The 14,795-nt window shown below is 45.0% G+C and overlaps 1 protein-coding gene across 1 annotated transcript in view; it reads left to right on the forward strand.

Moving 5' to 3' along the window:
* TEX11 (testis expressed 11) overlaps positions 1-14,795 on the forward strand; it is a 404,641-nt gene that overhangs the window by 150,230 nt on the left and 239,616 nt on the right. The window contains 1 exon segment of the mRNA XM_023765080.1: positions 10,685-10,739. Coding sequence (XP_023620848.1) covers positions 10,685-10,739 — 55 coding nt within the window.

Consider the following 14,795-nt stretch of genomic DNA (forward strand, 5'->3'; position numbering starts at 1 on the left):
TGCCTCCTGCATGCCCCACACTGGGGATTGAGCCCGCAATCTGGGCATTTGTCCTGACCAGGAATCGAACGATGACCTCCTGGTTCATAGGTTGATGCTCAACCACTGAGCCATGCCAGCTGGGTGAAAACAGCAATATTTAAGTACAACCAAATATGAGCTAAGACCTTATCCCTTGATCACTGGTTTTGCTGGACTTAACACAATTTTATCTTTTTTTTTAATCTTTTTTTTCTTTAGTGATTTTATTTATTTTTTATTTTTTTAAATTAAATCTTTATTGTTCAGATTATTACAGTTGTTCTTCTTTTTCCCCCCGTAGCTCCCCTCCACCCAGTTCCCACCCCACCCTCTGCCCTCACCCTCCCCCCCACTGTCCTCATCCATGGGTGTACGATATTTGTCCAGATTCTTCCCCCACCCCCCACACCACTTTCCCCCCAGAGAATAGTCAGTCCACTCCCTTTCTATGCCTCTGATTCTATTATATTCACCAGTTTATTCTGTTCATCAGATTATTTATTCACTTGATTTTTAGATTCACTTGTTGATAGATGTGTATTGTTTGTAATTTGTATCTTTACCTTTTTCTTCTTCTTCCTCTTCTAAAAGGATACCTTTCAACATTTCATATAATACTGGTTTGGTGGTGATGAACTCCTTTAGCTTTTTCTTATCTGTGAAGCTCTTTATCTGACCTTCAATTCTGAATGATAGCTTTGCTGGATAAAGTAATCTTGGTTGTAGGTTCTTGCTATTCATCACTTTGAATATTTCTTGCCGCTCCCTTCTGGCCTGCAAAGTTTCTGTTGAGAAATCAGCTGACAGTCATGTGGGTACTCCCTTGTAGGTAACTGACTGTCTTTCTCTTGCTGCTTTTAAGATTCTCTCTTTGTCTTTTGCTCTTGGCATTTTAATTATGATGTGTCTTGGTGTGGTCCTCTTTGGATTCCTTTTGTTTGGGGTTCTCTGCACTTCCTGGACTTGGAAGTCTATTTCTTTCACCAGGTAGGGGAAGTTTTCTGTCATTATTTCTTCAAATAGGTTTTCAATATCTTGCTCTCTCTCTTCTTCTGGCACCCCTATAATTCAGATGTTGGTACGCTTGAAGCTATCCCAGAGGCTCCTTACACTATCTTCGTATTTTTGGATTCTTTTTTCATTTTGCTTTTCCGGTTGGGTGTTTTTTGCTTCTTCATATTTCAAATCTTTGACTTGATTCTTGCGATCCTCTAGTCTGCTGTTGGGAGTCTGTATAATATTCTTTATTTCAGTCAGTGTATGCTTAATTTCTAGTTGGTCCTTTATCACAACCTCGAGGGTCTCATTAGATTTCTTGAGGTCTCATTAAGTTTATCGGCTGTTTCTAGAAAATTCTTGAAAAACCTTACAAGTGTGGTTTTGAACTCTATATCCAGTAGTTTGCTTTCCTCCATTTCTGTCATTTGTGTCCTGTTTCTTTGTCTCCGCATTTTTTTTATGCTTCGCTGTGTCGATAGAGTGGCTTTCTGTGCTAGGTGTCCTATTGGGCCCAGTGGCTCAGCCTCCCCAATTACCTGAGGTAGGCACTCTTGGTGCACCCCCTTGTGGGCTTTGTGCACAGTTTTGTTGTAGTTAAGCCTTGATTGTTGTAGGTAACACTGGGAGGGATTGACCTTCAGGCCAATTGGCTGTGAGAATCAGCTGTGTCTGCAGTGGGAGAACTTCTGTGCTGGAGACACCCCTCCAGGGCAAGACTTGCTTTAATGGGGCTTTGGTGGTCACTGAGTCTGCCCCCTGAGTGTGTCCTTTATGGATCCGAGGAGCTGCAATCTGGATGGTCCCACTCTGACCACTGGGCACACTGGCTCCTGAATCTCTAAGGAGGTGCTAATCTAGCCTCTGCCTGAGGCTATCCAGCAGGAGCCAGCTGTGACGCAATGCAAGTTGCCCTGGGGCCTTGGGCCAGCTGCAGTTTGTTAGGTAATTATCAGATTGCAAAGGGCCAGGCCTTTCATATGCAAAAGCCTCCGTGCACGGCTTGGGCGGGGCAGGGTCCCAGGGGATCAACAGGGCGGAGCGAGCAGTTATGGCTGCTCTCAGTCCTGCCCTCAGAGGCCCTGCTTCTCAGTGTCCCGGCAATCGCTGCAAGCACCTCTGAGAGAAAGCTGCCCTCGAGTTCCGACCTATGCCAGACAGTCCAGTTTCTCCCGTATGAGTCTGGGTCCCCAGAGACTCTCCCGGAACTGGAGCTCAGAGCCTGAGACTCCCTCCCGATTGAAAAAGACAACCGTGTCCTCAGCCGCCGCCCTCTCTGCATGCACCTCTGTACCTCTGTATTTTACTTCCGCACCGCACCTCCTCTGAGTCTCGGTATGCTTTTCTCTTTCCTTCTAGTTGTAGAATTTTCACTCAGCCAGCCTTCCTTTGGTTCTGGATGATGTCCATTCCGTCTTTTAGTTGTATTTTTGAAGTGGTTGTGCGAGGCAGCAATCTCCGGTGTTTACCTATGCCGCCATCTTCTGTAGTTCCAAATTGTGTTTTTTGCCTTTTGGTATGTCCCTTAATTTTTCTTCATAGGTGGACATGTTCCACTGAGTAAAAGGAACTGTGTAAATAGGACTTTAGTAATGCAGTGTTTACGTTTGGGGAGAATTGAAGAGTTCTGTAGTCCTATGAATATTTCTCAGTCATTTGGTTTACCTATGCCTCTGAACTGTGAACTTCAAAAGTGTTTCTCAGTTAGGTGGTATATAATGGCTAGAGTAGGGTAGAGGTAAGTATTTCTTTTCCCCAGGTCAGTTAGGCTCTGATAATATCCCAGGAGGTTAGACTCTGGTTAACTAGTTTCCCATCAGGGCAGACCTTGTTAAGATGAACAGAGTACTTTGGGGTATTTCAGAATAGTTTCTTTTAGCCTCTTCCTGCATAAGCCCAAGGGAATATTTTTATGATATTTGCAGTAGGAATGTGGTTGAGCTCTTATAGGTCAGTCTAACAATATTGTGGGTCATCCTCTATGACTATATTCCCCTAGTGCAGCAGTTCTCAACCTGTGGGTTGCGACCCCTTTGTGGGTCGAACAACCCTTTCACAGGGGTCACCTAAGACCATCGGAAAACACATATATAATTACATATTGTTTTTGTGATTAATCACTATGCTTTAATTATGTTCAATTTGTAACAATGAAATTGGGGGTCACCACAACATGAGGAACTGTATTAAAGGGTCGTGACATTAGGAAGATTGAGAACCACTGCCCTAGTGTTTGTTACTCTTAGACTTTTCTACACTGAGCTTCTAGCAATCTATCAATTTTACAGTTCACAATTTCCTGTTCCAGCACTGGTTTCCTTGGCAATTTCTGCTTGCGAATCTTTCCTGTGGTAGGTCACAACTCCTTGATTTGCCTGTCCATCTCTCCAATCTTGAGGGCAGTGGTTTACCCTGTGTCTTTCCTTCTCTTATGGATCCAAGAAGAGTTCTTGATTTTTTACTCTTTTCTGCTTTTTACTTGTTAGAATGGGGTAGTAACTTCTAAGCTCTTTACATATGGAATATAAAGCCCAAACTGTGATTTGGTTTTTAAGCTTGGCTTCCTTACCATTGTATATCAAAATTAATTTTAGATTGTAATCTATCTATATATAATAAAAGCCTAAGCGACCATTATGGCGGAACGACCAGAATGACTGGTTGTTATGATGTGCACTGACCACCAGGGGGCAGACGCTAAACAGAGGAACTGCCCCCTGGTAGTCAGTGCATTCCCACAGGAGGAGCGCCGCTCAGCCAGAAGCCGGGCTCATGGCTGGCGAGTGCAGTGGTGGTGGCAGGAGCCTCTCTTGCCTCCACAGCAGTGCTAAGGAGCAGCGAGCAGGCAGGCAGTAAGGAGTGAGGGGTCCCAGACTGTGAGAGGGTGCAAGCCAGACTGAGGGACCCCCCCATGCACGAATTTTGTGCACCGGGCCTCTAGTAGAGAATAAAAGGCATGTATTTGAGTAAAAAAAGAGTGGCAGCCTGGGAAACAGATTCAGGTAGCAATTTAAATTGTGTGCCGCCGAAACTGGTTTTGCTCAGTGGATAGAGCGTCGGCCTGCGGACTGAAGGGTCCCAGGTTCGATTCTGGTCAAGGGCATGTACCTGGGTTGTGGGCACATCCCCAGTGGGGGATGTGCAGGGGGCAGCTGATCGATGTTTCTCTCTCATCGATGTTTCTAACTCTCTATTTCTCTCCCTTCCTCTCTGTAAAAAATCAATAAAATATTAAAAAAAAATTGTGCGCCATCGAGACTAAGGGGAGGCCATCTTTTATAGCAAAAGTTCCTGCCCAGCAGACAGAAAGAAACTTTGCTTTGGCAGTGGGTGCACCATTCAGTATGCAAATGATTTTTTATTGAGTTTTATACTTGAAACCTGTATTGGTTTTGTGAACCAATGTCACCCCAATAAATTCAATTTAAAAAGTTCCCATCCAGATTCTCAATTCAGCCTGTTTTCTGTAAATGAGGTACCTAAATTGTGCAGTTTTGATTAGACAGGGGAGGTCTCAGTCCATTGGTAAAAAGATAAAACCATGACTTCCCTGCAGTGGTGACTCAGACGGTGTAAACAAACAGGCATAATATGGGAGGCTGAGTTCAATCTGAGGTTCTTTCCAGAATAAGGAGTAACCGAGAAGCTCCTGTCATCAAATGACTGCTAGGCTCTTATTATTTACTAGTGGCCCAGTACATGAAATTTGTGCAGGGGGAGGGGGTTCCCTCAGCCCAGCCTGCACCCTCTCCAATTGGGGACCCCTTGGGGGATGTCCGACTGCTGGTTGGACATCTCTCTCGAAATCTGGGACTGCTGGCTTCTAACTGCTCACCTGCCTGCCGGCCTGATTGCCCCTAACTGCCTCTGCCTGCCTGCTTGATTGCCCCTAACCTCTCTGCCTGCCTGCCTGATCGCCCCTAGTGGCCTCTGCCTCTGCCTGCCTGCCTGATCTCGCCCCAAATGCCCTCTGCCTCTGCCTGCCTGCCTGATCTCGCCCCAAATGCCCTCCCCTGCCAGCCTGATTGCTCCTAACCCCCTGGCGGCCTGATCTTGCCCCCAACTGCACTCCTCTGCTGGCCTGATCACCCCTAACTGCCTCTGCCTTGGCCCCCACCACCATGGCTTTGTCTGGAAGGAAGTCGGGCATCTGGAAGATGGCCAGTTGACCCGGTCTAATTAGCATATTACCCTTTTATTAGTATAGATAGATTATATAGGATAAGATTGCTTAAATGGGAGGGAAAAGCCTTTTTCAACAGGAGGAGATGCTCTTGGCAGACAAAAACACATAATCCCCGTATCTGGACTGATAGCCAGTCATATGCACTATACTGCCAAACCAGTCATTAAAAAATTGAACCACTTTCTTACACCTTACACCAAACAGCTGTTGCCCTTAAAACCCCTCCTCAGCCCTTTAGGTTCTCCCTTCATAGTTCACCCAGATTTGGTTCTGATTGGTGGGTTTCTGTGTCAGTCAGCATCAAAAGCTCTGCCTCCTAGGCAGCCATTGGCTTCTGGCACTTCACCCAGATTTGGTTCTGATTGGTTGGTTTCTATGCCAGTCAGCGTCTCCAGGCCTATCTCTGGGCCTGATCAAAGAGGCGGAGGCCTGGAGAGAAACAGGCAAGGCCGCTGGTGAAGCCGGGAGAGAAAGAGAGAGGCAATGGCTGATCAACAGTTGCCACTGATGTTGCAGATCAGACCCTGCCTCTCTCTCTGCAGGCCTCTCTCCGGACCTAATCCACAGCCCCCTTGGCAGTCAGTGCTGGGTCACTGTGCTGGCACCAGCTGCAGTCAGTGCTGGGTCGCCACGGCAACCCAGCACTGACTTCCAGTGTTAGGTCAAGCCTTTGGTTGTTATGGACCCTGGCTCTTTATATATATATATAAGTTGGACCCTTGTTTGACCATGGGTAGTCCATCTCAAGCAGATAAATTCCTACTTGAGGTTCACATTAAATGAATCTTTTTTTCTTGGGATTCATACTCTCACCCTGGATCAGAGTACCTTAATTTTCAGTTATTGTTTGGTAAGAGGTTCTCCTGAAGCCATTTGAGCCATTCAGCCTCACAGGCACTTCGCTGATGGATCAGTATGCATAACCTTCTGTATCCTCAGGGATGAATGTGAACCCAGGATTGTTCTTGTCTATCTCTTTCCCTTGTGTTAAACTTCTGCTGTTTTTTTCCCCACTTGTTGCTACTATTATCATGTAGCTACCAGTCCCCTCTTAATTGCTCACTGGCAAGATCTCCATTGATTTTGACAATGCCCCTTAGGCAGGAACAACTCCTGCTCTGTTCTAAATAAAGTCAGTCCCTTCAGGCAGGGATGCTGAGATCTTCCACTTTATTGCCTGCTTCTTCCCCTGGGCAGAACCTCTGTGCCACTCTACTAGAGTTAGTGGCAGGAGCTTGGCATGCTTCTCCTGGAGTGACACCCCTGCTCTATGAGTGGATGCTGAGGAGATGGTTGTCCCTGATCTTATTGGCATGCCCTCCCGGCATGGAAGCTCTGTCCAATGAGCCAGCCTGGGTGAAGGAAACTAGGGGCCTAATATTCTTAATCTGTTGCACCTGGCATAGAGCTCTTACTCTGAGTGAGAACTGGGTGGGGAAAGGAAGACCCAGCTCTTTCATTGTACCTGTCCCGAATAGCACTTCCACAGCACAGGCCTGGGGAAGATAAGAGAGGCTGGTAGCCTTCCCTTCCCTAGGTGAAACCATAGCCTAGGAGTCTAGGAGCTGGAGTAAGAGGGAATTCCCACTTTCTTGACAGCATTCATCTGGAGTAGCTTCTATAAGATGGAGCTCTTGTGGATAGCAGCAGGTGTGGATAGGAGATAAGAGCTCAAATGTTACAAAATATCACTATTCTGAAATTTAGCTGTTGTGTTTTAAATAAATATTTTTCCATTTGTTATAGACCCTTAGGGCAATTTCCAGAGACTTTAAGTGGTCATTTATTTTAACGATTTTAACAGGAAAATGGTTGTTTCATTGGGGGAAAGGATCCAAGAACTCCTTATACCACCATTACAGAAGTTCCATCCTCAACTGGTAACTTAAAAAACTGAATGTAGCCCTAACCGGTTTGGCTCAGTGGATAGAGTGTCGGCCTGTGGACTCAAGGGTCCCAGGTTCGATTCCGGTCCATGTACCTCGGTTGCGGGCACATCCCCAGTGGGGAGTATACAGGAGGCAGCTGATCGGTGTTTCTCTCTCATTGATGTTTCTAATTCTCTATCCCTCTCCCTTCCTCTCTGTAAAAAATCAATAAAATATATTTTAAAAAAAACCACAACTGAATGTAGAAGGTTTAATGTACCAAAGGAGACTTACAGTGACTAGGCCAGCATTATTTTTTTTAATTAAATATTGTTCAGCCGAAACCGGTTTAGCTCAGTGGATAGAGCGTCGGCCTGCGGACTGAAAGGTCCCAGGTTCGATTCCGGTCAAGGGCATGTACCTTGGTTGCGGGCACATCCCCAGTAGGGGGTGTGCAGGAGGCGGCTGATCGATGTTTCTAACTCTCTATCCCTCTCCCTTCCTCTCTGTAAAAAATCAATAAAATATATTTTTTAAGGGGGGGGAAGGACACATATGTAATACTGTTTGTAATACTTATTATAATATTTTTTTAAAAAGAATAAAAAAAATAAAAAATAAATAAATCTTTATTGTTCAGATTATTACATTGGTTCCTCTTTTTTCCCACCATAACTCTCCTCCACTCAGGTCCCACCCCACTCTCCGCCCTCACTCTCCACCCACTGTCCTCATCCATAGGTGCACGATTATTGTCCAATCTCTTCCCCCACCCCCCACACCTCTTTCCCCCCCAGGAATAGTCAGTCCATTCCCTTTCTATGTCCCTGATTCTATTACAATCACGAGTTCATACTGTTCATCAGATTATTTATTCACTTGATTCTCAGATTCACTTGTTGATAGATGCATGTTTGTTGTTCATAATTTGTATCTTTACCTTTTTCTTCTTCTTCCTCTTCTTAAAGGATACCTTTCAGCATTTCATATAATACTGGTTTGGTGGTGATGAACTCCTTTAGCTTTTTCTTATCTGTGAAGCTCTTTATCTGACCTTCAATTCTGAATGATAGCTTTGCTGGATAAAGTAGTCTTGGTTGTAGGTTCTTGGTATTCATCACTTTGAATATTTCTTGCCACTCCCTTCTGGTCTGCAACGTTTCTGTTGAGAAATCAGCTGACAGTCGTGTGGGTACTCCCTTGTAGGTAACTGATTTTCTTTCTCTTGCTGCTTTTAGGATACTCTCTTTGTCTTTTGCTCTTGGCATTTTCATTATGATGTGTCTTGGTGTGGTCCTCTTTGGATTCCTTTTGTTTGGGGTTCTCTGTGCTTCCTGGACTTGTAAGTCTATTTCTTTCATCAGATAAGGGAAGTTTTCTGTCATAATTTCTTCAAATAGGTTTTCAATATCTTGCTCTCTCTCTTCTTCTGGCACCCCTATAATTCGGATGTTGGTACGCTTGAAGCTGTCCCAGAGGCTCCTTACACTATCTTCATATTTTTGGATTCTTTTTTCATTTTGCTTTTCTGGTTGGGTGTTTTTTGCTTCTTCGTATTTCATATCTTTGACTTGATTCTTGCGATCCTCTGATCTGCTGTTGGGAGTCTGTATAATATTCTTTATTTCAGTCAGTGTATGCTCAATTTCTAGTTGGTTCTTTATCACAATATCGAGGGTCTCACTAGATTTCTTGAAGATCTCACTACATTTATCGGCGGTCTCACCAGTCTTTTCGAGGGCCTTACTAAATTTATCGGTGGCTTCTAGACAGTTCTTTAAAGACCTTAAAAGTGTGGTTTTGAACTCTATATCCAGCAGTTTGCTTTCCTCCATTTCTGTCATTTGTGTCCTGTTTCTTTGTCTCGGCATTTTTTATGCTTCGCTGTGTCGATAGAGTGCCTTTCTGTGCTAAGTGTCCCAATTACCTGAGGTAGACACTCTTGGTGCACCCCCTTGTGGGCTTTGTGCACAGTCTTGTTGTAATTAAGCCTTGATTGTTGTATTTATCACTGGGAGGAATTGACCTCCAGTCCAATTGGCTGTGATGAGCAGCTTTGTCTGCAGTGGGAGAACTTCTGAGCTGGAGACACCCCTCTGGAGCAAGACTTGCTTCAATGGGGCTTTGGTGCTCTCTGAGTCTGCCCCCTGAGTGTGTCCTTTATGGTTCCACGGAACTGCAAACTGGATGGTCCCACTCTGACCTCTGGGCTTCCTGCCTCCTGGATCTCTAGGGAGGTGCTAATCTAGCCTTTGCCTGAGGCTATCCAGCAAAAGCCTCCCTGCAGGGCTTGGGCGGGGCAGATCCCACGGTATCAACAGGGCGGGGCTAGCAGTTATGGCTTCTCTCAGTCTTGCCCTCAGAGGCTCTGCTTCTCAGTGTCCCGGTAATCGCTGCAAGCCCCTCGGAGAGAAAGCTGCCCTCGGGTTCTGACCGATGCCAGACAGTCCCGCTTCTCCCGTATGAGTCTGGGTCCCTAGAGACTCGCCCGGAACTGGAGCTCAGAGCCTGAGACTCCCTCCCGATTGAAAACGACAACTGCGCCCTCAGCCGCCAGCCCTCTCCGCATGCACTCCGCACCTTAGTATTTTACTTCTGCACTGCGCCTCCTCTGAGTCTCGGTATGCTTTTCTCTTTCCTTCTAGTTGTAGAATTTCCACTCAGCCAGCCTTCCTGTGGTTCTGGATGATGTCCTTTCTGTCTTTTAGTTGTATTTTTGAAGTGGTTGTTCGAGGCAGCAAACTCCGGTGTTTACCTATGCCGCCATCTTGGTTCTCTCTAGGCTAGCATTATTGTATCCTTGTTAGCAAGCTGAAAACTCAGTTTGGTAGTTCTGGGTCTTTTTAGAGTTTTAAAAAAGGAATATTTCAAAGTAACGTCTTTAGTTTAATTCATTTCACCAAAATTTTATTGACATCCTCCCTTGGAATACCATTTTTATGGCGAATGATCTTTGTTTTGCTTTTTAAGTTTAGGTTTTGAAATCCTGAGGCTCATACTAATATATTATTTGTGGTTATCAGAATGTCCCATAGATAATGTGGTTTGGTAATTAAAGCAGAAAATGGAAAATCAAATTTCTCTTCTCCCCAACCCCTCACTCATTTTTAATGCCAATGCAGGAAATATTAGACATCAATTAACTGCTAAAGGTTCTTTCAGCTACAAAATGGAATAGTGCTTCACAAGGGTGTTGTGAAGCTTAATAAATATTGCTAAGCATTTGTCTCTGTGAAAATCCTGTATTTGTTTTATTTTAAAAATACATTTATATTTCGTAGACTTTAAAATGTGCCATTAAGTAAAAGCTAGTATATACATGTACGCTATTTTAATGTAGTATATTTATAAGTATATTCAAATAGAAAAGAGCCAGAATATAATTATAGTGTTGATTTATTTGATATATACTCTGAGAAAATTGTGGCTTTTTGTAGTTAGAAAGTAATGCTTATACAATTGATTTTCATGTACTGGTTGTCTAATAACCTGTTGTAGAGCAAAATAAATAAGTTGGAATAAAGTATAATTATACCATGTCTTCTTAGTAATATGTAATCTTGAAAATGTAATCTAAAATGAATATGTATTTTTTTTCTTTTTTAATGATTAGCCAAAGCTTTGATATTGGGAAGATGGATAAGAATTCTGTTGAGCCAGAAATGCTGGTAAGGATCATGTTAAATATTGCAAAAGTAGGTAGAAGAAATACAGTTTATGTTATTGTTATCCTATCTAATAAAGACGTACTATGCAAATTGACCATCACTCCAATAGACAAGATAGCCGCCCCCATGTGGTCAAAGATGGCCGGCAGGGGAGGGCAGTTGTGGGCGATCAGGCCAGCAGGGGAGGGCAGTTGGGAGAACCAGGCCTGAAAGGGAGGGCAGTTGGGGGCAATCAGGCCTGCAGGGAAGGGTAGTTAGGGGGGACCAAGGCGTGCAGGGGAGGGCAGTTGGGGGGGACCAGTCGTGCAGGGGAGGGCAGTTGGGGGGGGATCAGCTCTGCAGGGGAAGCAAGTTGGGGGTGACCAGGCCAACAAGGCAGGGCAGTTGGTGGGGACCAGGCCAATAGCGTAGGGCAGTTGGGGGGACCAGGCCTGCAGGGGAGGGCAATTGGGGGGGACCAAGCCTGCAGGGGAGAGCAATTAGGAGTGACCAGCCTGCAGGGGAGGGAAGTTGGGTGTGATCAGGCCTGCAGGGGAGGGCAGTTGGGAGGGCCAGGCCAGCAGAGGAGGGCAGTTGTGGGCGATCAGGCCTGCAGGGGAAGGCATTTTGGAGGGACCAGGCCATCAGAGGAGGGCAGTTGTGGGCAATCAGGCCTGCAGGGGAGGGCAGGTGGGGGTGACCAGGCCAGCAGAGGAGGGTAGTTAGGGGCAATCGGGCCGGCAGCAGAGCAGTTAGGCGTAGATCAGGCTGGCAGGGGAGTGGTTAGGGGGTGATCAGGCTGGCAGGCAGAAGCGGTTAGGGGCAATCAGGCAGGCAGGCAGGCGAGCAGTTGGGAGCCAGCAGTCCTGGATTTTGAGAGGGATGTCCCAGATTAGAGAGGGTGCAGGCTGGGCTGAGGGATACACACCTCCCCGTGCACAAATTTTGTGCACTGGGCCTGTAGTAAAATTATAATAGTCTATCCCCCCATTTGTGAATAGGTTATCTATTGGGCACATCATTTAATATGTCAGTGCATTAGTTTCTGTAAAATTGATATATTAATACCTGTAGGGTAGATTCTTGCACCCATGATTTAATATGTATAAAGTGCTTAAACAATGTTTGGCTATATAAGTTTTAGCTTTGATTATTGCATGTTAAAAAATTCTAGGTTTTAAAAAAACTCTAGGTTTTCCCCTACCAACCCAGATAGAACATGCTGGTATGGAAGTTAATTTTAATATTTAGTCAAGCAAAATGTTACATGTAAGCAAATCTGATATAAAACGAATTTAATAATTGCTATAGCAAAATGGAATTTATTCAATTTTTTTTATTTCAGAGAGGTAGGGAGAGGGAGAGATTTAAAACATCAATGATGAGAAAGAATCGTTGATCTGCTGCCTCCTGCACACCCCACAATGGGGATAGAGCCCACAATCTGGGAATGTGCCCTGACTGGGAATTGAACCGTGACCTCCTGGTTCATAGGTCGATCCTCAACTACTGAGCCATGCTGGCTAGGAAAAATGGAATTTTTTGAATATTCATTTCGGCTTCTCACCACTTTAGTATATCAATCAAAATGTAACTGAATACCTATATATATGGCAATGTGATAGATGTGGAATAAAAGAGAAATATAAGCCCTAGCTGGTTTGGCTCACTGTATAGAGCGTCGGCCTGGGGACTGAGGGGTCCCAGGTTCGATTCCAGTCAAGGGCATGTACCTTGGTTGCAGGCTCATCCCCAGTAAGGGGTGTGCAGGAGGCAGCTGGTCGATGCTTCTCTCTCATCGATGTTTCTAACTCTCTATCCCGCTCCCTTCCTCTCTGTAAAAAATCAATAAATATATTTTAAAAAAAGAGAAATATAAAACATGGCCTCTATCCTTAAGTTTATGTTTAAAGTATAAAATTAATACAAGTGATTACAATGGAGTATTATTCAACTTTGAAAAGGAGGGAAATTCTGATTCATGCTACAACATAGATTAATCTTGAGGACATTATGCTAACTGAAATGAGCTATTTCACAAAAAGACAAATACTGTATTATTCTACTTAGATAAAGTAATTTGAATAGTCAAATTCATAGAGATAGAAAGTGGAATGATGTCTACAGGGGTTTGAAGGGAGGGGAGCTATTGTTTAATAGGTACAGAGCTTCAATTTTGCATGGTTAAAAGAGTTCTGGACGTGTATAGTGGTGATGGTTGCACAACAATGTGAATGTACTTAATACTGTAACCGGACAAACAATGGGTCTGTGCTGCCTGTAACTACTTGAGCCAATTAAACAGAGATATGGTTGAATCATATATGAGCGTTTATTCCAATACTGCCAGCAGTATGGGAGAGCAGCAGGTCATCCACAAAAATCTGCTCTGCACACTATGATAAGCCAGCTGCTTATATTGGGTTAAAAGGACAAAGATTACATGGGGTAATAGCCAAAGTGTATGTCAAATGGGCAGTTAATAGGTAAGCAGAAGGCTGGGGATCTTCAAAGGGCTAGTGATATGCAAGGGCTGGGGTCTTCAAAGGGCTAGTGATATGCAAGGGCTGGGGTTTTCAAAGGGCTGGCATTTCTGGTTTCTGCAACAAAGTTGTTAATCTTTCCATGATAATAGGCAGCTCCAAATGGGAAGGGTGGGCTGCATTTCCAGGTCAGCTCCCAAGTCCTGTGTGTATAACTGCCAGCCAGGTTAGAATGTGCCTTCTTTAATCAGAATAAAACAATCACAGTTAACAGAGAATGATTAATATTTCTTACAATTCTAGCTGGTTCCCCAAATTTTATTTCTGCCCCTATCAATACTTCTGAAACATACACTTAAAAATGGTTAACAAGGTCAATTTTAGTTATGTGTATTTTATCACAATTAAAAATAATAAAAAATATATTGTGATAATATGACAGAATGGGTATTATTATACAGCAATGAGAAAAAATGAACGATAAGAATTGAAACAATATGGATGTTCTGATATATAATGTTGAATAAATAAAGCAAGATATAAAGTAGTACATGCTGTAAGATTCCATAAATGTAAATGCCAAAAGCAGGTAGAATTAATACATGGTGTTGGAAAGTCAGGTAATTGGTTACCCTTGTTTGGAATAGTGTCTAGAAAGAGGTATGAAGTGAGCCTGTTGTTGCTAATGTTTTGTTTCTTTTTTAAAAAGTTATCTTTATTGTTAAAAGTATTACAGGTATCCCCCTTTTCCCCCATTGACCCCTTCTAGCCCTCCCTCGTCTCCTCCCAGGCCTTCACCACACTATTGTCTGCGTCCTTGAGTTATGCATATCCTATCTAATAATAGACAAAGATGGTAATTAACCGTACCTTTGCTATGACTCCCATTAGCTAATCAGCACGATATGCAAATTTGCATACTGCAGGCAGGGTGGGACAGCACAAGCCGCCATCCGGGCCCTGTGTGCAGCCCCGCCCCCAGCTGGGACCCCCGAGTGCCACCTAAGCCCCGCCCCCAGCCGGGACCCCATGGCGATCCGAGAGCAGGAAAGTGCCGCCCCCGAGTTGCCGTGGCAATCCAGCGATCGGTGAGCAGGAAAGTGCGACCTGCAGGCAGCACCCAGGAGGGCCTGCCCCCGGGTCTCTGCAGCGATCTGGCGATCCGTGAGCAGGAAAGCGCAGCCTGCAGGCAGCACCCTGCCCTGGCCACAGCTCAAGGGAGAGTACAACACGCAGTGGAGGCCAGGAGCCTGAGAGATCAACACAGAGGGGCGCCTGCTCCAAGCCTTCCATGGTGTGGCTAGGGGCAGGTCCCCAGCAGACACACACACACGGGAGGCCTTGCTCTGAGCCTCCTATGCAGCTGGGGGCAGGCCCCCAAGCGGGTGACACACACACCCACACACACACACCCACACACACACACACACACAGTGCCTGCTCTGAAGCCTCCAATGGGGCTGGGGGCAGGCCCCCACTGGGGACACAGACACACACACACACACGCGCACACACACACACACACACACACGGGATGCCTGCTCCGAGCCTCTGCTGCCAGACTGTGGCCATCAGTAGGACATCCACTGAGGGC

The sequence above is a fragment of the Myotis lucifugus genome, unplaced genomic scaffold (assembly GCF_000147115.1).
Source record: "Myotis lucifugus unplaced genomic scaffold, Myoluc2.0 scaffold_4, whole genome shotgun sequence".
Lineage (NCBI taxonomy): Eukaryota > Metazoa > Chordata > Mammalia > Chiroptera > Vespertilionidae > Myotis > Myotis lucifugus.